General features: G+C 40.4%; 1 protein-coding gene and 1 pseudogene across 1 annotated transcript in view; both read right to left on the bottom strand.

Moving 5' to 3' along the window:
- The window catches only part of IPMK (inositol polyphosphate multikinase), a 59,643-nt gene that overhangs the window by 25,696 nt on the left and 11,559 nt on the right, over positions 1-22,388 (bottom strand). Inside the window, exon 3 of the mRNA XM_011990341.1 lies at positions 9,025-9,197. Within this exon, the coding sequence (XP_011845731.1) occupies positions 9,025-9,197 (173 nt within the window). The remainder of the gene's footprint in view (positions 1-9,024; positions 9,198-22,388) is intronic.
- Positions 5,419-5,919, bottom strand: LOC105546994 (annotated as a pseudogene).

The following is a 22,388-nucleotide window of genomic DNA, read 5'->3' on the forward strand; positions in this document are numbered from 1 at the left end:
ATTTTCTTAAATTTATTGAGACTTGTTTTGTGGCCTACCATATGTCTATCTTGGAGGATGTTTTGAATGTTTATTCTGCAGTTGTTGGGTAGAATGTTCTGTAAATATCTGTTAAAGTCCATTTGTTCTAGGGTATACTTTAAGTCCATTGTTTCTTTGTTGACTTTCTGTCTTGATAACCTGTCGAGTGCTGTCAGTGGAGTACTGAAGTGCCCCACTATTACTGTGTGTTATATCATTTCTTAGGTCTAGCAGTAATTACTTTATGAATTTAGGAGCTCCAGTGTTAGGTGCATATATATTTAGGATTGTGATGATCTTTTTGCAATGAATTTCCTAGGACTTCTTTGAGCTTCCTGTAATTGATGTCTAGATCTCTAGCAAGGCCAGAGAAGTTTTCCTCAATTATTTCCTCAGATAAGTTTTCCAAACTTTTAGATTTCTCTTCTTTAGGAAGACCAATTATTCTTAGGTTTGGCCATTTAACATAAACCCAAATTTCTTGGAGGTTTTGTTCTTTTTTTTTTTTTTTTTAAATGGAGTTTTGCTTTGTCAGTCAGGCTGGAGTGCAGTGGTGTGATCTTGGCTTACTGCAAGCTCTGCCTCCTGAGTTCATGCCATTCTCCTGCCTCAGCCTCCCACGTAGCTGGGACTACAGGCGCCCGCCACCACATGCGGCTAATTTTTTGTATTTTTAGTAGAGATGGGGTTTCATCGTGTTAGCCAGGATGGTCTCGATCTCCTGACCTCGTGATCCGCCCACCTTAGCCTCCCAAAGTGCTGGGATTACAGGCATGAGCCACCACACCTGGCTCTGTTTTTTAAATTTAAGTTGCTTTTCACCTTTCTCTGGTATCTCCTTGAGTAGCTTAATAATCAGCCTTCAGAATTATTTATATGGCAATTCAGAGATTTCTTCTAGGTTTGGAACCATTGCTAGGGAGCTACTGTGATCTTTGGGGGTGTTATAGAGCCCTGTTTTCATCATATTACCAGAATTACTTTTCTAATTCCTTCTCATTTGGGTAGACTGCTGCTTCGAATTGTTCTTGAATACATTTTTGATTGGACTTTTTTTTTTATTTATTTACTTTTTTTCTCTCTCTCTCTTAAGGATTAGGCTTTAATTTTTATTTTAGTCTAAACTGATTCTTGGTACTTGTAGGGGTAAAGACTCTGTATGATTTCCTTAGTAATAGAGAGTCTTTGTGTGCTGGCTTTCCCCAATGCTGGCTATAGTAGTTATATTATTGGTGGGTGGGTGAGTTCACTGTCTCCTATAGAGTTGGAATGGCAGGGATCTCTTGAAGCTTATCTTGTTCTCTCGTGGTGCATGCTTCATTTATTTAATTTTTTCCTGGTGTTTTATTTCCTAAGTTGATGATTCCAGTTTCAGGCCCATAGAGGAGGTATCCCTGGGTAGGCACCTTAGCCTGTGGCTAAGGCAGGTGAGTAGATGTAATATCCAATGGTGGGCCAAGGTCCCAGCCTTGATGAGGGTAGCTGGGGCGGCTCTCAATTAGATGTGCTGAGGACTTATCAGAGTGAAGAGTGGAAACTACCACAGCTCCCCTGCCAAGTCAGCAGGAAAACTATTTACCTCGCAGCCTCATTCCTATACTAGTGTTTCAGCTATTCAGATTAGACAGGCACCTCTTTTCATCTATAGGAATGTTGGTATTCCAAACAGGGAATGATTGTGACTGTGCCTCTCGTGCAGGCCTGAATCGGGCGGATGCTCCTCCTGTCAGGTTGCACTCACCCTGGATTATTCCAGGAGGGCTGTCTGTAGGTGCCTCCATGCTGCATTGCTGTGGGGGATGCCCCAGCTATATCTACAGTGGAATGCCGGGGAGAACAAGGACCTTTTCTCCAAGGTCCTTCATGATCACAGTGGCTGCCTGCCTGTTGCAGTGTATGTGCAGACTTTCCCAGCTATGCCTAGCACTGCAATTGTGTCTCTGCTGTGAGAAACTACCCACCAGTGAAAAGATCTGGAACTCAAGGCCTGCTGTTCAGATTCTTTTGTCCCACAGGGTGATCCTTTGACGTGGTGCTCTCCCCATTCCCCTGGCGATGGGGCTTCCTGAGAGCCAGACGGTAGTGATTGTTATTGTTCTTCTGGGTCTAGCCACTCAGCAGGGCTACCAGGCTCCGGTTTGTGCTGGGGAATGTTTGCCTGTGATGCAATCAGTCTTCAGGTCTCCCAGTCATGGATAACAGCACCTGCTCTTGTGGAGGTGGCAGGGGAGTGATGTCGACTCTGTGAGACTCTCTCAGTGTAGGTAGGTTTAGTGTGCTGGCTTTCTCGAATGCTGGTTATGCTAGCAGTGAAGTTGTCACATGGAAAGACTGAGGACCACTGGTTAGCCAGGGTGTTGGAGGCAGTACCTTTGGCGCTTGTTTTCTCCTTCCTGGGAGCAGAGTTATTCCGTCATGAGTTGCTGTAATGGCCTGAGTTTGTCGGCCTCCAGCCAGGAGGTAGCACTTTCAAGAGAATATTACAATACTTGCAGTATTGGCAGTAGGATTTGAGCTTGCCCTAAGGTGGCAAGCGGGAAGTATTCTGGTTTCTCACATGATGGGCATTGCCATAAAGCTCCCAAGAGTTTATGTCTTATCAGGGCAGGTAGAGAAAAACCATCAGGTGGGGATAGGGTTAGGCAGATCTGAGCTCAGACTCTCCTTGGGTGGGGCTTGCTGCAGCCACTGTCGGGGATGGGGGGTGGTTCTCTCAGGCCAATGGGGTTATATTCCAGAGGGACATATTGCTGTCTCTGTCGTGCTATCCAGTTTGCCAGAGAAGTGGGGAATAGCCAGTAGCAAAAGGCCTCACCCAGCTTCCATGCAGTTGGCGAGGCCGGTGTTGCTCCCGCAGTGCATGTTAACAGCTCCAAGTTTAGATCCAGGCAGCCTGCATGTGAAACATAGACCTGCCCTGGGCCATAAGCTTCCCCACTGAGAAAACAATCATGGCTTTGAGGCCACACCCCTCCTTGTCTACCAACAATGGTGGTGGCTCCCGTGCTCCTATCTGCAGCAGTTCCTATTTGCCCCTGGATTCTGCTCAAGGAAGTTCGTGCCCACTTGAAATTGTCCAGAAATTCAGCTGCAAGCTTCCTTTCACCCAATGACTACTCCCTAATTCTGCTGGCTGCCTTCCCTGAGATCTCATGTGAGATACAGTCAGGGAATGACTTCCCTGGGCTTGCACTGGAGACTGGGAGTACCTACAAGGTTGTTCCTGCTGTTGCTTATACTTTTACATTTTATGTGGCTCCCTAAATCCATTGCACCTCTAGGTAAGGTTAAATCCTTCTACTGTGATCTGGATTCTCAGATTCACCCAGGGGGTATGTGTTCAGAGGCAGGTTTTCCCCCTTCAAACTTTGGGAACTCACAGTTTTTCACCTGACTCACAGAGTTTGCAGGGATCCTTTCAAAAGATCTGTGAATTCATTTGGTTTTCCTGGTACTTTCCTGTGGTGGTTTTCAGAACGACAGTTCACTTTGTGAATCTCCACACACTGTTCTGTCCATCCACGTGGAAGATGCACATTAGCCCTGTCTGCCATCCACCATCTTCCTCCCATCTGACAGAAGAGTTTTTGAATAGGGAATATCATGATTAGATATACATTCTACAATGTTTAGAGAAAGGATTATAAAATAACAAAACTGAACTTGAGAGACTAGAGTCTGGAGAGGGATAATAGTGATAATGGAACTTGAGAAGTTCAGGAATCAAGATCAGTAGGATTGATGGATGGCTGACAGGTAACAGTGATTACCCAGTTTCTTTCTTTCTTTCTTTCTTTCTTTTTTTTTTTTGAGACGGAGTCTCGCTCTGTCATCCAGGCTGGAGTGTAGTGGCCGGATCTCAGCTCACCGCAAGCTCCGCCTCCCGGGTTTACGCCATTCTCCTGCCTCAGCCTCCCGAGTAGCTAGGACTACAGGCACCCGCCACCTCGTCCGGCTAGATTTTTGAGAGACGGGGTTTCACCCGGTTAGCCAGGATGGTCTCGATCTCCTGACCTCGTGATCTGCCTGTCTCGGCCTCCCAAAGTGCTGGGATTACAGGCTTGAGCCACCGCGCCTGGCCTTTTTTTTTTTTTTTTTTTTTATGAGACAGTCTTGCTCTGTCACCCAGGCTGGAGTGCAGTGGTACAATCTCAGCTCACCACAACCTCCACTTCTGGGTTCAAGCGATTCTCCTGCCTCAGTCTCTCGAGTAGCTGGGACTACAGGCGTGTGCCACCATGTTCAGCTAATTTTAATATTTTTTATTAGAGACAGGGTTTTGGCATGTTGGCCAGGCTGCTCTCGAACTCCTGACCTCAGGTGATCCACCTGCCTTGGCCTTGCAAAGTGCTGGGATTACAGGCATGAGCCACCACGACCAACTGACTACCTGGTATCTACTGTGTAACACTGGATATATGGTGATGCCATTTACTGAGACAGGGAATAATAGAGATTTGTTTTTAGGGTAAGCACAGTGGCTCATGCTTGCAATCCCAGCACTGCTTGGGATTGCCCAGGATCACTTGAGCCCAGGAGTTCAAGACCAGCCTGGGCAACACAGTAAAACCTCATCTACACTTAAAAAAAAAAAAAAAAAAAAAAAAAGTCAGCCAAGTGTAGTGGCACATGCCTGTAGTCCCAGCTACTCGGAAGGAGGCTGAGGCAGGAGGATCCCTTGAACCCAGGGGTTGAGGCTGCAGAGAGCCATGATCTTGCCATTGCACTCCAGCCTGGGTGACATTTCACACACACACACACACACACACACACACACACACAGACAGATACTTGTTTTCATTGCCGTGGTGGTTGATTTGCAAGAGGGATAATGTGTGTCAGTGTTGTGGGGTTTTTTTCCCCAACTAAATTAGAATCTTTTTATTCTCTTAGTAATCTCTTCCAGAGTCAACTACTTCCATTGTAGGTGATAAAATGTGTAAGGCTCCACTTCAGATGTTGGCACTGCTATGAGCATGCTCTCTCCCTTTTACTGCAACTCAGAATTAAAATTTTTGCTTCTTATTTTTTATATTTCAGTTCCAGAAGTAGTTTCTGCCATAAAAGTTATCTAATGACAGTCTTATTCTTTCTAGTAGTAGCTTACTGCCAGGCTCTAGCTTCTCCAGGAACGTTACAAGATGGATTTAGTTTAAATATGTATTAAAATAAAAGGTATTCTCTCAAATGAGTTTAAATGCACTTTATTTTTAGACAACCTACATGGCACGTTTTTCTTAAAAACAATGCATCCACTCCACGCATCCACAGTCAAAATAAATGAAGAGCTCAAGATGACATCAGTCCCATTTGTCTTAAGTCCTGGTGTTGTATGGATGACAAGCAGTAGCCAGTTACGATGATAGGTGACAGATACAAAGTAATTGCCAAATGTTTTTAACATTTTTCCATTTCTGAACCACCCTTAAAGAAAATCATTTATGCAGTCACACTATCCTCATGATAGTTCAATAGAGCAACCATACCATCTGGATTCATGTTTTCACAAATAAAGAACTAGTAGTTTTTGCAATTAGCGAGGATGTGCAGCCTCTGTCGCAAAAGGTTTTTACTCTTTCTGGTCTCTGTCCTTCAAGTTTGCCTTTGATTGTTATCATGTAATCTTTGATGTAGTTCTTGCAGGTGTTTTTAGTGAAGCTGGTTTCTTGCAAGTGATAGTTTGTGACAGCAACAACAACAGTGATAACTGTGGTTTTGGCACCTTCGCCCTCTGGACCTTCAGCAGAGGCATTTCCACCAATGAGGAAGTCATCAATGTTACCCTCTGTCTTACTGACCATCTTGCCCTCCACCACCAGGCACAGCCCATCTGCAATCTCATAAATGTGGAAGAACACCTATCTCATCATAGCTGATGAGATGCTGGTAAACAATCATGATGGCAGCTGAAGGGAGACAGAGGACAGCAGTGCTAGCTTAGCAGAAGCCAGGAGCTCTGGGCCAGGGTGGTGGAGCCAGAGCGCTCGAACCATGGAAAAAGCTATGTCAGTTTTTTACGTATTGAGTTCAAGACGTCTTTAAGCACTTAAAATATTTAAGTAAGGTGTTCAGTAAGTTGTTAGATGTACGTATCAGGAGATTAGAGAAAAAGCAGAGCCTGCTGATAAACATTCATGAATTATCTGTGTAACTAATACTGAACTAATGAGAATAGAGAGCGCTGCTTAGGAAGAAATAGAAAAGAAAGGTAGACATTAAAATGGAACCAAGAGGAATACCTCAGCATTTAAAGAATAAATAGAGGCCAGGCACGGTGGCTCACGCCTGTAATCCCAGCACTTTGGGAAGCCAAAGTGGGCGGATCACGAGGTCAGGAGATTGAGACCATCCTGGCTAACATGGTGAAACCCCGTCTCTACTAAAAAAAATACAAGAAATTAGCTGGGCGTGGTGGCGGGCGACTATAGTCCTAGCTACTCGGGAGGCTGAGGTAGGAGAATGGCATGAACCCGGGAGGCGGAGCTTGCAGTAAGCGGAGATGCGCTACTGCACTCCAGCCTGGGCGACAGAGTCAGACTCCATCTCAAAAAAAAAAAAAAAAAAAGGGAGAGAATAAATAGAAATGGGCTGGCAAAGAGGACTACAAAGTGGCCTTAGGCAAAAACCAGGAGAGGGGTGGGTGTCAGATTCAAAGAAGAATGTTTCAAGGAGGACGTGGTTGGCATTGAAAGCTACTTTTCAAAGTAAAGTTAAGGTAATGAAAAATACCATTTGGAATTAGTGGCATGGTGATGCTTAATGAAGAGCTAATCCATTAGCATGATGGGGCAGAAGCCAGATTAGAATGAGCTGAATACTGAATGGGAAACAGGGAAATAGAAATGGGTTTGGTTGTAAAGCGAAGACAAGCTAAATCTGCAGTTGGAAAGCAAAGCAGGTTAAAGGTGGGGTTTTGATGTTTTGTTTTTTAAAAAACTTGACAGTGATTTGAAGATATTTAAAGCAAAACGATAAAAGCCAGTAAAGAAAGGCAGAAGTTGAAAATATAAGAAAGATAAGAGAAAATCAATAGTATAAGGGTCTTGAAGACGTAAGAAGGAATGAGATTCAGAGGGTATACAAAGGAGCAGTCCTTAGATAGGAGGACAGAAAATTCTTCAATGTGACAGGAAAGAACAATGAGGGAATAAAAGCAACTGCAGGTATGGCATGTGCATGTGTTAGCAGGAAATCACGGGAAATCCTGTCTGATGATTTTTATTTTTTCTGAAGCAGAAAGCAGTCATCTGCTAAAAGTCAGAAGGAAAGAGGGAGGGTGAGAGATCTGAAAACAGATCTCTCACCCTCCCTCAATCTGACTAGTTGCCCAGTCAGATTCTTGTGGGATGTTTATTTCTTGTTTGTTTTAACTTCATTCCATTACCGTTTTTTCTTTTTCTATACATTCATACTTAATTATAGTTTTCTAAAATGAAATAACTGCTTGAACAATTTCTCTGGTTTTATACACAACCCAAATATCAAATTCAATTTTGCTATTACCATCACAATGACAATTTATCCATAATGCTTCCTATTAGCTCTTCTGTTTAAAACTCAAAAAGGAAGATCCATATATTATTTTACAGGAATTTCAGAACTACCCATCATGCTTACATATAGGTAAACAAGTATTTGGTATATCCAGAAATTTTACCTTCACACATTTAGAAAATGCAGCATTTGTTCAGAGGACTTTACACCACAGTACTTCTTTTTTTCAAAATGGCCTCAACAATTCTCCTCACCCTGTGCACATTGCTATTCATGCTGTGACTTTGCTTTTCCTACCATCGGAGGTGGAGTCTGTTTCCTCACCCTACAAATCTGGGCTAGATTTTGCCCTACAGAATTTCATAGAAGTGACAGCAAATAACTTTCTAACCTAGAGTTTAAGAACCCTTATAGCTCCTGCTATCACCTTCTTGGAATGTGGTACTTCAAAATAAAAAAGCCCAAGCTAGCCTTCTGATAGATAATACCACAAAGAAAAAGTCCCAGCCAACAGTACCAACTTCCTGACACAAGAACAATTTCTCTGGTTTTATATACAAACCAAATAAATGAGAGAGAGTCATTTTAGACCATCTATACCCAGTTGAACCATCAGATGACTGCAGAAGGAACCCTAGATGAGATCAGCAAAAGAACTGCACACTTGAGACTAGCTCAAATTGCAAATTCACAGAATTGTGAGAAAATAAAACTGTTTTAACCCAAAAAGTCTGAAACAATGACCTATTTGTGTTTTTTTTGGGGGGGCGGGGGGCATTGTTTGTTTTTCTGAGACAGGATCTCACTTTGTCACCCAGACTGGAGTGCAGTGGCATGATCACAGCTCACTTCAGCCTTGACCTCCTGGGCTCAAGTGATCCTCCCACCTCAGCCTCTCGAGTAGCTCAGACTATAGGCACATGCTACCTCTCAACCAGCCGGTTTTTGCATTTTTGTAGAGATGGGGTTTACCATGTTGCCCAGGCTGGTCTCAAACTCCTGAGCTCAAGTAATCCACCCACCTTGGCCTCCCAAAGTGCTAGGATTATAGGTGTGAGCCACTGTGCCCAGCCACACAATTACCAAAATTTTAATTTATTTTCTATTTTGAAAATGCAGAAAAATGACTGAATATATAAATTTAGCACTTTTCTCATGGGACAATCATAAACAATATCACGTTTACATTTAATATTTGCTTGCACCTAAATTTAAGACTTCTTTAAAACAAAATTACCAGAATTATAGTCTTGAGATTCAGCCACTATCCATTTATTAATTAATCACCCTACTATGTTCCCGAACCAGAGAAACTGATCATATATCAGTGAACAAACAAACAAAAAATTTAAAAAGCCTTGCCCTTGCTTTTCACATTGGGGAGTTACAGACAACTCAATTCCAGAATACATTATTTTCTGATATATTAGTACTACAATGACATCCATAATTTTCAAGGGAAGAACAAGTACAGAGAAATGTGCATATTACACTAATAAGCACTCTTACCCTCATGCCAAGCACCAAGAACCCAATCTCTTCCATTAATGGGTACTTGCTGACCTGTTGCTGAATCTTCTCAGATGAGGCAAAAGGATCATAGCTTTTTTGCCCTATCTTTACATCCATTATACAGGGCTTATTAAATTTATGGGTCACATCTTCCAGTTTTAGGTATAAATCTGTTATTAAAGAAAAATATTAATTAGTAATAGGCAAACATATTACTACTCAAGTACTTGCCAGGGAAAAACAAAATGAGAAAATCTTAAAACAGAGAAAAAAGTTAAAATAAATGTAGAGTCAATAATTATTCTTACTCTACCTAAAAAAACAAAACAAAATGAAAATAAACCTAAACAACAAATTTATAACAAGTATAAACATCACAGAGAAACTCCTGCAGGAGGTGAATTAAATAAATTCAACCATAAGCAAAAGACAGCAGATACAAGGTTTCCAACAATATTAAAAAGGCAATGGGATCATTTCAAAAGTTTTTCCAGAATGCATTCCCCTTGTGAATACAATTTAAGCCATATGTTTCAGCAGATCTCTTAGTATTTTAATAATTTTTTAAAATTTATTCATTTAAAATTAGTAATCAGAATAAATCCTTCCCACAGAGCAATACAACAGAAGTACAGATTAAGAAAGGGTAAACCAATCCAAATGATGATCATTGTCAAATATACATTTTAGTCTTACTAGTTTCAAAGAAAAAACACGTATCTTGCTTTTCATTTTATTGAGACAGGGTCTTGCTTTGTTGCCTGGGCTAGAATGCAGTGGCCAATCTTGGCTCAGTGTAACCTCTGCTTCCCGGGATCAAGCAATTCTTGGGTGCCTCAGGCTGTCAAATAACTGGGATGACAGGCATGTACCACCGCCTGGCTAATTTTTATATTTTTAGTACAGATGGTGTTTCGCCATGTTGGCCAGCCTGGTCTCCAACTTCTGGCCTCAAGTGATCTGCCTGTCTCGGCCTCCCAAACTGCTAAGGTTACAGGTGTGAGTCACCACACTCAGCCCCTCTAGCTGCTTTTTTTTTTTTTTTTTACCATCTTTCTTGCTTTTTTTTTTTTTTTTTTTTTTTTAGAACACAGGCATTTCCCAAAAGTTGCTCTGTATATCTTGCTGGCATCCTACATACATCTTTCCACAAAAAAATTAAATAGAGATTCAAATATAGTATTATAAAAGCCCCAGTTATCATACACGGCTGACCTGCTTATAGTTTTAGTTTGAAAGCAAGGGTCCAGGTCCCCTGAGGGAAACAGTAAGGAAAGAAATTCTTCCCTCCTTTCCTGCGTTAAAGAATCGTCTCGGCTGAGCAAGGTACCTCATGCCTGTAATCCCAGAACTTTAGGAGGCCGAGGCAGATGGATCACCTGAGGGTGAGAGTTCAAGACCAGCCTGACCAACATGGAGAAACCCCATCTCTTCTAAAAATACAAAATTAGCCAGGCATGGTGGCAGGCGCCTGTAATCCCAGCTACTTGGGAGGCTGAGGCAGGAAAATGGCTTGAACACGGGAGGCAGAGGTTGTGGTGAGCCGAGATCGCGCCATTGCACTCCAGCCTGGGCAACAAGAGCAAAACTCCATTTCAAAAAAAAAAAGAATTGTCTCAAAGTTCTGAATGAGATCATGACTCATTTTTTAGTTAGGAATGCAATAAGAAGTATTTCTCCTCAAAGACAGAAAAGATTAATTTCAACCAACGTGACAAATAAGATTAGAGAAGGTGTGTATTTTTTCTGAAATAAATAAAAGAGTACCGGGGTAAGAGAAGCCTTACTCTCTGATGTCCTTTCATTATCCCCATCCCACCAAGACTAGCATAGTTACTGAATTACAATAAAGAAGTTTGTGCTCAAACAAAAGTGAGAACCCAGTTAAGGCTTGAAAAGTTTTAAGCCCCTCAGATTTAAAAGGCATAAATCTTCTCCTTCAAAGGATAAGACATACTTTTTATGCATTAGTCAAAGAAGATGAGAGCAGGGTTATAACTCTGTAGAACTAAGTGAAGTTAAGCCCAAATATAACAAAAAAGTTATTGCAGTCCAAGGGAGCAGCACTGACACACCCAAGGAGCCCTCCACACTTGAAAGAAAGGTTCTCCTAGACAGACACCTTCAGGATAAGATAAAACAAAAGATCTTGACAGAGACATGAAACTGCTGTCTGTGAAAACTAATGGGACAAGTGGAAATATCCTGATCAAGGAGTTGGAACACACCCAAGCTTCTGTGTCTAAAAGATAACCACGGATGGTATGAGAGAAGAGAGCAGCACAGAACAGTTACCTTCAGATTTTCTCCTCCCATTTCCAACTACCTTACGCAAAAAGGAAGAAAACAGATCCAGCCCCTCTCTAGGGCTGCATGATAATTTCAGTAAAAAGACTTGAATTTCAAATATCAGAATAAAACTAATTAGATAGTAATACATAGTACAGTAGATCCTTGGCATTCACAAATTTATTATCATTAATTTAGACTCAAGGGACTCCAGAAATCTTACTGGGGTAAAGTTGTATATGGGAGTATAAAGATAGTGAGAGAACATAGTTAACTGTCATAGCATCTATATCTCACTGTAGGGTTAGTAACTTCTACCTGTCAACTTGATAGTGATTAAAAACAAACAACAAACTTTTTATGATAAGATAAAGATAACAGAACCTAGAGTAAAGGCTTTGCAAATCTGAAATAAAATCCCCTATCTCTTCCTTTTTCTCTTTGAAAGGAGTAAAATACAAATGCAAACTCTATATATAGTGGAAATACAATAAATGTTTGCTGAATGAATGAGTGAGTGTTTGCCCTTCCCATTCCTATTGTCTAGTGAAACTTTAGACGTGGCCTTCCTCACGCTATAATAAATTGAGGCACCCCTTCAGTAAATAGGGATGAATGCTATGGGTTTTATTTGATATTTAGTTACACTATCCAAACGTGTTTTTCTTTACTTTACTTTCAGGTCCTTATTATGTTTCATATGGTTGGAATTACCAAATAACTGCTAAATTATTTATTAGCCTTCAGAAATAAAACTGTAAGTTAAGCCTATTGAAGACTGGTTTGGTGTTTTCTTTCTGTTCTCTAATCTTACATTTTTTTAAGTGAAAATAAGAACTTGAGATTCTCATTTCTACCTTTCCCTCTGAGTTAAAAAATAAACATCAAAACCTGCTTTAGAGATGCAGAATTCTTACAAAAGAATGCGATACCATGTATTTCACCACTTACTGCAAGTGTTTTTGAAAAAGGTAAATAGAAAAATAGGGTATGATCTGAGCACTGAGATTTTTACTGATTTTTTACAGGCTGTCATTAATAGAAATAAATCTGAATATTAATTCACCCTGAAAAATGCTATTAGCAAATTCTTTCCCTAGAATAGAGCTCAATTCAAGGTAGGTCAATCCTGAGACTCAATTACTTAAATGACCAAAGACATTTTACTACAGGGAGCCTCACTTACAAAGCAATATCAAATTCTGGATTAACAAAGGACACCTTTTCAGCTAGGCCCCTCTGGGTGTAGAGTGGAGCAGTATTTTTCCATTTCTAGGTCACAACCCATCATTGGATTATGAATTCAACTTAATAGGCTGTAACCAAAAGTTTCCTAAATGAAAGAGAACAGAGAATATATGAGACTATCTCACATAGAGTAAGACTAAGTATTGTTGTCTGGGTTGGTCTCAGTCTTATAAACATTGAGTTGCAATGTAAAAATGTATTTATTACGTATCATAGACTAAGAAGTTTATTCCCCCCATGCCCTAAAGGCCCAGTGTTTTTTTTTTTTCCTTTTAGACAAAGAAGTTTTAAAAACATTTGACTAGATAGAATGTCACTACATCATTAGTATGTCTGCCCAGCTCAAGAACTATCCTCAGACCTACAGAAGTGGTCCCTTTGCCAACACCATCATACTTTGGGAATCCAGCCCATGGGCCACCGTCACTGACGGGGGCAGGAGCAAATACCTGATACAAGCTTGGCCAGTCTTGCCAATTTGGAACTGGAATGCAGAGAAAACCTGTTGCTAACCTCTGTGGGTGACTGGTACTATAACATGTAAGTCCCTTGGTAGGGAGGGGAGAAGTGTGGATAGCAAGGAAGGCAGAGGAGAGAACAGAAAGGGCTAACAAAATATGCAGAGAGAGATCTCCCTGGGCTTTGGGTTTGGATTCTAGTTCCAGTCCCATCTGAGACTCAGATGCATAGCCCTTGGCTTTCATAAGACCCCTCATATCCTTATAAGAACTTTTCGTTGTTGCTTAATCAAGTTCAAGTTCATTTCTATAACTTGTGCCCAAAGAATCTTAACTGAGATAATACAGTTTAAAGCAAATGCTTTAGAAGAAGAAAAAGGAGGCTCAAATTTCAACTCTACAATTTGCTAGCCTATGACCTCAGGAGCACTTATCAAAACCTCAACTGTATGTAAAATGCAGATAATTATAGACTCTACCCCACAGATATTAAGAAGACTAAATGAGATAATATACAGTAAAGCACTTAGCATAGTGTCAGTCCTCACCCCATAAATGCAGGTTACACATTCCCACATACCCTCCAAAATAAATTTTCATGCATTCCATATATAATTACTGTCAAGGCACACAGGTGAAGAAAACAGATAAAAACCTGCCTTCATAGAGCTGCTTTTGAAGAGTTGAAATCGCATTACGCTTAGCATAATTGCTGCTACGTATTTGGTACTCACTGAATATTAATTTTATCAGTATATATAAATATTAAACATGCAAGTCACTGATAAATATTAAAACCTGCTAACCATGTTAGGTCACCAACGAGTCCAGGTCTAACTTCGATATTCAGTATAAATAAAAATATAAGATGATTCCCTGGAGTCTATTCTTATCCTTCCAGATGAGACAAACATAATAAACACAAAATTAAAAGATGTATTCACAACTTAATTATGCACTTGATAATGGATATTCTCCAACCCTCAGGCTAATATCAAGCCTTAGCCTTTAGTTAAATATTAAAAATAATACCTATATATAATAAACCTACTTATTGCAAATTGATTTCATCTCAAGTTAAAGTAACTCTCTTTTCCATGTGTCATGACTGCAAAACACACTCAATCTGACCACTAACCTCAAGTATGCCCTTAAAGTTGCTCAACTATCATGATCTGTTTCCCAAATCTCCTCACTTTTCCATTCTCTGAGACTACAATTTCATCCTTCCTTCCCCCATCATCCATAAGCTCAGTTTGCCTATTTTTTTTTTTAATTCTAAAGAAAAAGGTACAGCTTAGTCAAGGTTACAGATGGTAAACATTACTATAATAAATATGACAGCTAGGTTTTCTTTGATGCGATAGTAACATAAAAAAGATGACGGCAAATAAGAAATTTGTTCTAAGATTGATCCAAAAAAATCTAATGAACTAAAAATAAGACAGATTTTTGTTGTTGTTGTTTGAGACAGGGTCTCACTCTGTACAGCAGGATGGAGTACAGCAGTACAGTCATGGCTCACCGCAGCCTCGAACTCCTGGGCTAAAGTGATCCTCTCACTGCAGCCTCCTGAGTAGCTGGGACTACAGGTGCATGTCACCACACCCAGCTAATTTTTATTTTTTTCTTTTCTTTTCTCTTTATTTTATTTTATTTTTGAAACAGGGTCTCTCTCTGTCTCCCAGGCTGGAGTGCAGTGGTGTGACCTTGGCTCACTGCAACCTCTGCCTCCTGGGTTCAAGCCAATTCTGTTGCCTCAGCCTCCTGAGTAGCTGGGACTATAGGCACCCACCACCATGCCCAGCTAATTTTTGTATTTTTAGTAGAGACAGGGTTTCATCATGTTTGCCAGGCTGGTCTTGAACTCCTGGCCTCAGGTGATCCACCCGCCTCAGCCTCCCAAAGTGCTGGGATTACAGACATTAGCCACCGCACCTGGCCTAATTTTTAAAATTTGTTGTAGATACAGAGTCTTGTTATGTTGCCCAGGCTGGTCTTGAACTCCTGCCTTAAGCAATCCTCCGACCTTGGCCTCCCAAAGTGCTGGGATTACAGGTGAGAGCCACTGCGCCTGGCAAGATAGATGTGTTCTATCTGGAATAGTTTAAGTTCACTCTGTTCAAGGTCAAGAATATAAATTAGACTATATTAATATGATGTTTTGAAAATATCTGGTAAAATAATTATAATATGATTATTTCATATGATTCAGTTTATAAGGCAGAATTCTGAATATTAGAATAGAGATTATTTTTACATATCTATATACACAGACATGTGTATATCATAAAGATAGATAGCACAATTAACTAGATTTACTTTTATAACTCTGAAAACTCTATTTAGGACTCTTATGAAGCGACTCCTGCAGAAGTCTAAGGACTGGCACTTGTAAACCCCAGATCTAAGAGAGAGAGTCTGTAAAGTTTAGTGCTGGTACTTGTATAATAAATAAAAGGATATCTACTCTTCATAAATATGTGGAGTTCATTTCAAGAGGTAACAATGTTTAGAAATAAAGTTACGTTTAAGAGGCTATGGTCAATAACTTATCACTTATTAATTTATAGAAAGTATATAAAGAATTTCTATAGTCCCTTAATTTTTCTGAGGTAAAGATCATGAAAATGCCACGTGTTCAGAAATATAACACTTCCTGCTGTTTTAAGCAGACTACATAAGATCCCTCTGTGGCTTTACCAAGGACATTGTTTTCATGCTCAAAATATTTATATATTTCATGATGCTGATGACAGTATGAGATTACATTTGGTTAAGTGAAGTAACTCAGGAATGGAAAACCAAACATTGTATGTTCTCACTCATAAGTCGGAGCAAAACTATGAGGATGCAAAGGCATAAGAATAATACAATGGACTTTGGGGATTCCGGGGAAAGGGCAGAAGGTGGGTAAGGGATAAAAGACTACACACTGGGTACAGTGTACAGTGCTCCGGCAATGGGTGCACCAAAATCTCAGAAATCACCACTAACGAACTTATTCATGTAACCAAACACCACCTGTTCCCCAAAAACCTATTGAAATTTTAAAAAATTTAAAAATAAAGATTACACCAGGTTACTATGAATGAAACTTTTCTATCTTGCTAAACATATATAATTAAATATAATTATCTTAAACATAAGTTAAATATACATATTGTTTTATAAGTGTTAGGTATAAAAAAATTCTTTTGGCTAATTTCTACTGCTATTCTTGATATCCTAAGAAAGAGAGGCAAAAAGTGCCCTACAGAAAAATCTCAAAAAATCTACAGATAACTAAATAGTAAAGCTGAAATAACCAGTTCCTTTAAAGGGAAGGCAATAGGGAGGGCATTTAGGGAATTGAAAGAATACTTATTTATAGCCCCTTAATCAATATTGTTGATTTCATAAATTATGAAAATACAGGCTTCAAATTGCATTAAGTTCTTCCTCACCCTATCTGGAAAATCTACTAGGTATTAGCTACTAGTTTGATTTCTAAACCTCACAAAAAGGAGGAAAAGCCAGAGGAAGAACCACTGCTCAATTATGAAGCCAACTGGAAAAACAGATGTTATGGTTTGGCTCTCTGTCCCCAACCAAATGTCATCTCTAATTGGAATCCCCATGTACTGAGGGAGGAACCTGTTGGGAGGTGATTGGATTATGGGAGCGTTTTCCCCCAAATTGTTCTCGTGATAGTGAAGGAGTTCTCATGAGATCTGAGAGTTTTAAAAGTGGCAGTCTCCCCTGCACTTTCCCTTTCCTGCCGCCATGTAAGATCTGCCTTGTTTTCCCTTCACCTTCCCCCATGATTCTAAGTTTCCTGAGGCGTCCTCAGCCATGCAGAACTATGAGTCAACAAAATCACTTTTCTTTATAAATTATCCAGTCTCAGGTAGTATCTTTAAAGCAGTATGAAAATGGACTAATACAATAAGACCTTTCTTTTCCACATCAATCTCCAGCTATTCCTGAGAACAATACAAGTTGAAAGCAGAAAGAATAGTAAGTAGAGACTTTGGGTCCACAGATTAGGGGTGAAGGAAGAGGGATGCAACAGACATGTATGTCAGCTTGCTTCAGTTCATGCCTCCTCCAACATGACTAGTAGCTAGCTCCAGAAAACTACCAAACAGGCTAGAGATTACATTTTGAAAAGTCTCAATTTTTTCAAACCTACTGAAGGTTATACTTTTCTATCCCTCCAAATAATTATATTCAAAGGTTTTTGATGCTACATGTATTAGCCTCTTATGTGTTTATACACAGGTACAAATGATATTTATTTGTATGAATAGCATGAAATGTTCAAAGATAATTGCCAACAAATGTTATATTTTTAAATTCCAGGGCAGTTCCAAGATGGCCAAATAGGAACAGCTCCAGTCTACAACTCCCAGCATGAGAGATGCACAAGACGGGTGATTTCTGCATTTCCAACTGAGGTACCGGGTTCATCTCACTGGGGCTTGTCCGACAGTGGGTGCAGCCCACTGAGCATGAGCTGAAGCAGGGTGAGGCATCGCCTCACCCAGGAAGCCAAGAGGTCAGGGAATTCCCATCCCTAGCCAAGGGAAGCTGTGACAGATGGCACCTGGAAAACTGGGTCACTCCCACCCTAATACTGTGCTTTTCCAAGGGTCTTAGCAAATGGCACAGCAGGAGATTACATCCCAGGCCTGGCATAGAGGGTCCCACACCCACAGAGCCTTGCCCATTGCTAGCACAGTCATCTGAGATGGAACTGCAAGGTGGCAGCAAGGTTGGGGGAGGGGCGCCCACCATTACTGAGGCTTCAGTAGGTAAACAAAGCAGCCAGAAAGCTTGAACTGGGTGGAGCCCACTGCAGCTCAAGGAGGCCTTCCTGCCTCTGTAGACTCCACCTCTGGGGGCAGGGCAAAGCCAAACAAAAGGCAGTAGAAACCTCTGCAGATTTAAATGTCCCTCTCTGACAGCTTTGAAGAGACTAGTGGTTGTCCCAAAATGGAGGTTGAGATCTGAGAACGGACAGACTGCTTCCTTAAGTGGGTCCCTGACCCCTGAGTAGCCTAACCGGGAGGCACCCCCCAGGAGGGGCAGACTGACACCTCACACAGCTGGGTACCCCTCTGAGACGAAGCTTCCAGAGGAAAGATCAGGCAACAACATTTGCTGTTCAGCAATATTCGTTGTTCTGCAGCCTCCGCTGCTGATACCCAGGCAAACAGGGTGTGGAATGGGACCTCCAGCAAACTCCAACAGACCTGCAGCTGAGGGTCCTGACTGTTAGAAGGAAAATTAACAAACAGAAAGGACACCCACACTGAAACCCCATTTGTACGTCACCATCATCAAAGACCAAAAGTAGATAAAACCACAAAGATGGGGAAAAAAAAGGGCAGAAAAGCTGAAAATTCTAAAAATCAGAGCACCTCTCCCCCTCCAAAGGAATGCAGCTGCTAGCCAGCAACAGAACAAAGCTGGACGGAGAATAACTTTGACGAGTTGAGAGTAGGCTTCAGATGATCAAACTTCTCCAAGATAAAGGAGGAAGTTCGAACCCATGGCAAAGAAGATAAAAGCCTTGAAAAAAGATTAGACGAATGGCTAACTAGAATAAACAGTGTAGAGAAGTCCTTAAATGACCTGATGGAGCTGAAAACCATGGCATGAGAACTACATGATGAATGCACAAGCTTCAGTAGCCGAGTCGATCAACTGGAAGAAAGGGTAGCAGTGACTGAAGATCAAATGAATGAAATGAAGCAAGAATAGAAGTTTAGAGAAAAAAGAGTAAACAGAAACGAAAAAATCCTCCAAGAAATATGGGACTATAAGAAAAGACCAAATCTATGTTTGATTGGTGTATCTGAAAGTGACAGGGAGAATGGAACCAAGTTGGAAAACACTCTGTAGGATATTATCCAGGAGAACTTCCCCAATCTAGCAAGGCAGGCCAATTTCAAATTCAGGAAATACAGAGAATGCCACAAAGATACTCCTCGAGAAGAGCAACTCCAAGACGCATAATTGTCAGATTCACCAAAGTTGAAATGAAGGAAAAAATGTTAAGGGCAGCCAGAGAGAAAGGTCGGGTTACCCACAAAGTTAAGCCCATCAGACTAACAGCAGATCTCTCAGCAGAAACTCTACAAGTCAGAAAACAGTGGGGGCCAATATTCAACATTTTTAAAGAAAAGAATTTTCAACCCAGAATTTCATGTACAGCCAAACTAAGCTTCATAAGTGAAGGAGAAATAAAATCCTTTACAGACAAGCAAATGTTGAGAGATTCTGTCACCACCAAGCATGCCCCACAAGAGCTCCTGAAGGAAGCATTACACATGGAAAGGAACAACCGGTACAAGCCACTTCTAAAACATGCCAAATTGTAAAGACCATCGATGCCAGGAAGAAACTGCATCAACTAACGAGCAAAATAACCAACTAACATCATAATGACAAGATCAAATTCACACATAATATTAAACTTAAATGTAAATGGGCTAAATGCTCCAATTAAAAGACACAGACTGGCAAACTGGATAAAGAGTCAAGACCCATCAGTGTGCTATATTCAGGAGACCCATCTCGCGTGCAGAGACACACATAGGCTCAAAATAAAGGGATGGAGGAGGATCTACCAAGCAAATGGAGAGCAAAAAAAAAGCAGAGGTTGCAATCCTAGTCTCTGATAAAACAGACTTTAAACCAACAAAAGATCAAAAGAGAGAAAGAAGGCCATTACACAATAGTAAAAGGATCACTCAATTCAACAAGTAGAGCTAACTATCCTAAATATATATGCACCCAACACAGGAGCACCCAGATTCATAAAGCAAGTCCTGAGAGACCTAAAAAGACTTATACTCCCACACAATAATAATGGGAGACTTTAACACCCCATTGTCAACATTAGACAGATCAACGAGACAGAAGGTTAAGAAGGATATCCCAGGACTTGAACTCAGCCCTGCACCAAGCAGACCTAATAGACATCTACAGAACTCTCCACCTCAAATCAACAGAATATACATTCTTTTCAGCATCACATCGCACTTATTTCAAAATTGACCACATAGTTGAAAGTAAAGCGCTCCTCAGCAAATGTAAAAGAACACAAATTATAACAAACTGTCTCTCAGACCACAGTGCAATCAAACTAGAACTCAGGATTAAGAAACTCACTCAAAACTGCTCAACTACATGGAAACTGAACAACTTGCTCCTGAATGACAACTGGGTACATAACGAAATGAAGACAGAAATAAAGATGTTCTTTGAAAACAATGAGAATAAAGACACATGTACCAGAATCTCGGGGACACATTTAAAGCAGTGCGTAGAGGGAAATTTATAGCACTAAATCCCACAAGAGAAAGCAGGAAAGATCTAAAATTGACACCCTAACATCACAATTAAAAGAACTAGAGAAGCAAGAGCAAACACATTCAAAAGCTAGCAGAAGGCCAGAAATAACTAAGATCAGAGCAGAACTGAAGGAGACAGATACAAAAAGCCCTTAAAAAAATCAATGAATCCAAGAGCTGGTGTTTTGAAAAGATCAACAAAATTGATAGACCACTAGCAAGACTAATAAAGAAGAAAAGAGAGAAGAATCAAATAGATGCAATAAAAAATGATAAAGGGGATATCACCACCGATCCCACAGAAATACAAACTATTATCAGAGAATACTATAAACAACTCTATGCACGTAAGCTACAAAATCTAGAAGAAATGGATAAATTCCAGGACACATACACCCTCCCAAGACTAAACCAGGAAGAAGTTGAATCCCTGAATAGACCAATAATAGGCTCTGAAATTGAGGCAATAATTAATAGCCTACCAACCAAGAAAAGTCCAGGACCAGACGTATTCACAGACAAATTCTACCAGAGGAACGAAGAGGAGCTGGTACCATTCCTTCTGAAACTATTCCAATCAATAGAAAAAGAGGGAATCCTCCCTAACTCATTTTATGAGGCCAGCATCATCCTGACACCAAAGGCCAGCAGAGACACAACAAAAAAAAGAGCATTTTAGACCAATATCCCTTATGAACATCGATGCAAAAATCCTCAATAAAATACTGGCAAACCGAATCCAGTAGCACATCAAAAAGCTTATCCACCATGATCAAGTCGGCTTCATCCCTGGGATGCAGGGCTGGTTCAACATACACAAATCAATAAATGTAATCCAGCATATAAACACAACCAAAGACAAAAACCACATGATTATCTCAACAGATGTAGAAAAGGCCTTTGACAAAATTCAAAGCCCTTTCGACGTATCTCAAAAATACCAAGAGCTATTTATGACAAACCCACAGCCAATATGATACTGAATGGGCAAAAACTGGAAGCATTCCCTTTGAAAACTGGAACAACACAGGGATGCCCTCTCTTACCACTCCTCAACATAGTGTTGGAAGTTCTGGCCAGGGCAATCAGGCAGGAGAAAGAAATAAAGGGTATTCAATTAGGAAGAGAGGAAGTCAGATTGTCCCTGTTTGCAGATGACATGATTGTATATTTAGAAAACCCCATCGTCTCAGCCCAAAAGCTCCTTAGGCTGATAAGCAACTTCAGCAAAGTCTCAGGATACAAAATCAATGTGCAAAAATCACAAGCGTTCTTATACACCAATAACAGACAAACAGAGTGAAATCATGAGTGAACTCCCATTCACCATTGCTTCAAAGAGAATAAAATACCCAGGAATCCAACTCACAAGGGATGTGAAAGGACCTCTTTAAGGGGAATTACAAATCACTGCTCAATGAAATAAAAGAAGACACAAACAAATGGAAGAACGAACATTCCATGCTCATGGCTAGGAAGAATCAATATCATGAAAATGGCCATACTGCCCATGGTAATGTATGCCATCCCCATCAAGCTACCAATGACTTTCTTCACAGAATTGGAAAAAACTACTTTAAAGTCCATATGGTACCAAAAAACAGCCTGCACTGCCAAGTCAATCCTAAGCCAAAAGAACAAAGCTGGAGGCATCAAGCTACCTGACTTAAAACTATACTACAAGGCTACAGTAACCAAAATAGCATGGTACTGGTACCAAAACAGAAAAGATAGACCAATGGAACAGAACAGAGGCCTCAGAAATAATATCACACATCTACAACCATCTGATCTTTGACAAACCTGACAAAAACAAAAAATGGGGAAAGGATTCCCTATTTAATAAATGGTGCTTGGAAAACTGGCTAGCTATATGTAGAAAGCTGAAACTGGATCTCTTCCTTACATCTTATACAAAAATTAATTCAAGATGGATTAAAGACTTAAATGTTAGACCTAAAACCATAAAAACCCTAGAAGAAAACCTAGACAATACCATTCAGGACATAGGCATGGGCAAGGA

This window comes from Mandrillus leucophaeus, unplaced genomic scaffold (genome assembly GCF_000951045.1).
Source record: "Mandrillus leucophaeus isolate KB7577 unplaced genomic scaffold, Mleu.le_1.0 Scaffold378, whole genome shotgun sequence".
Taxonomy (NCBI): domain Eukaryota; kingdom Metazoa; phylum Chordata; class Mammalia; order Primates; family Cercopithecidae; genus Mandrillus; species Mandrillus leucophaeus.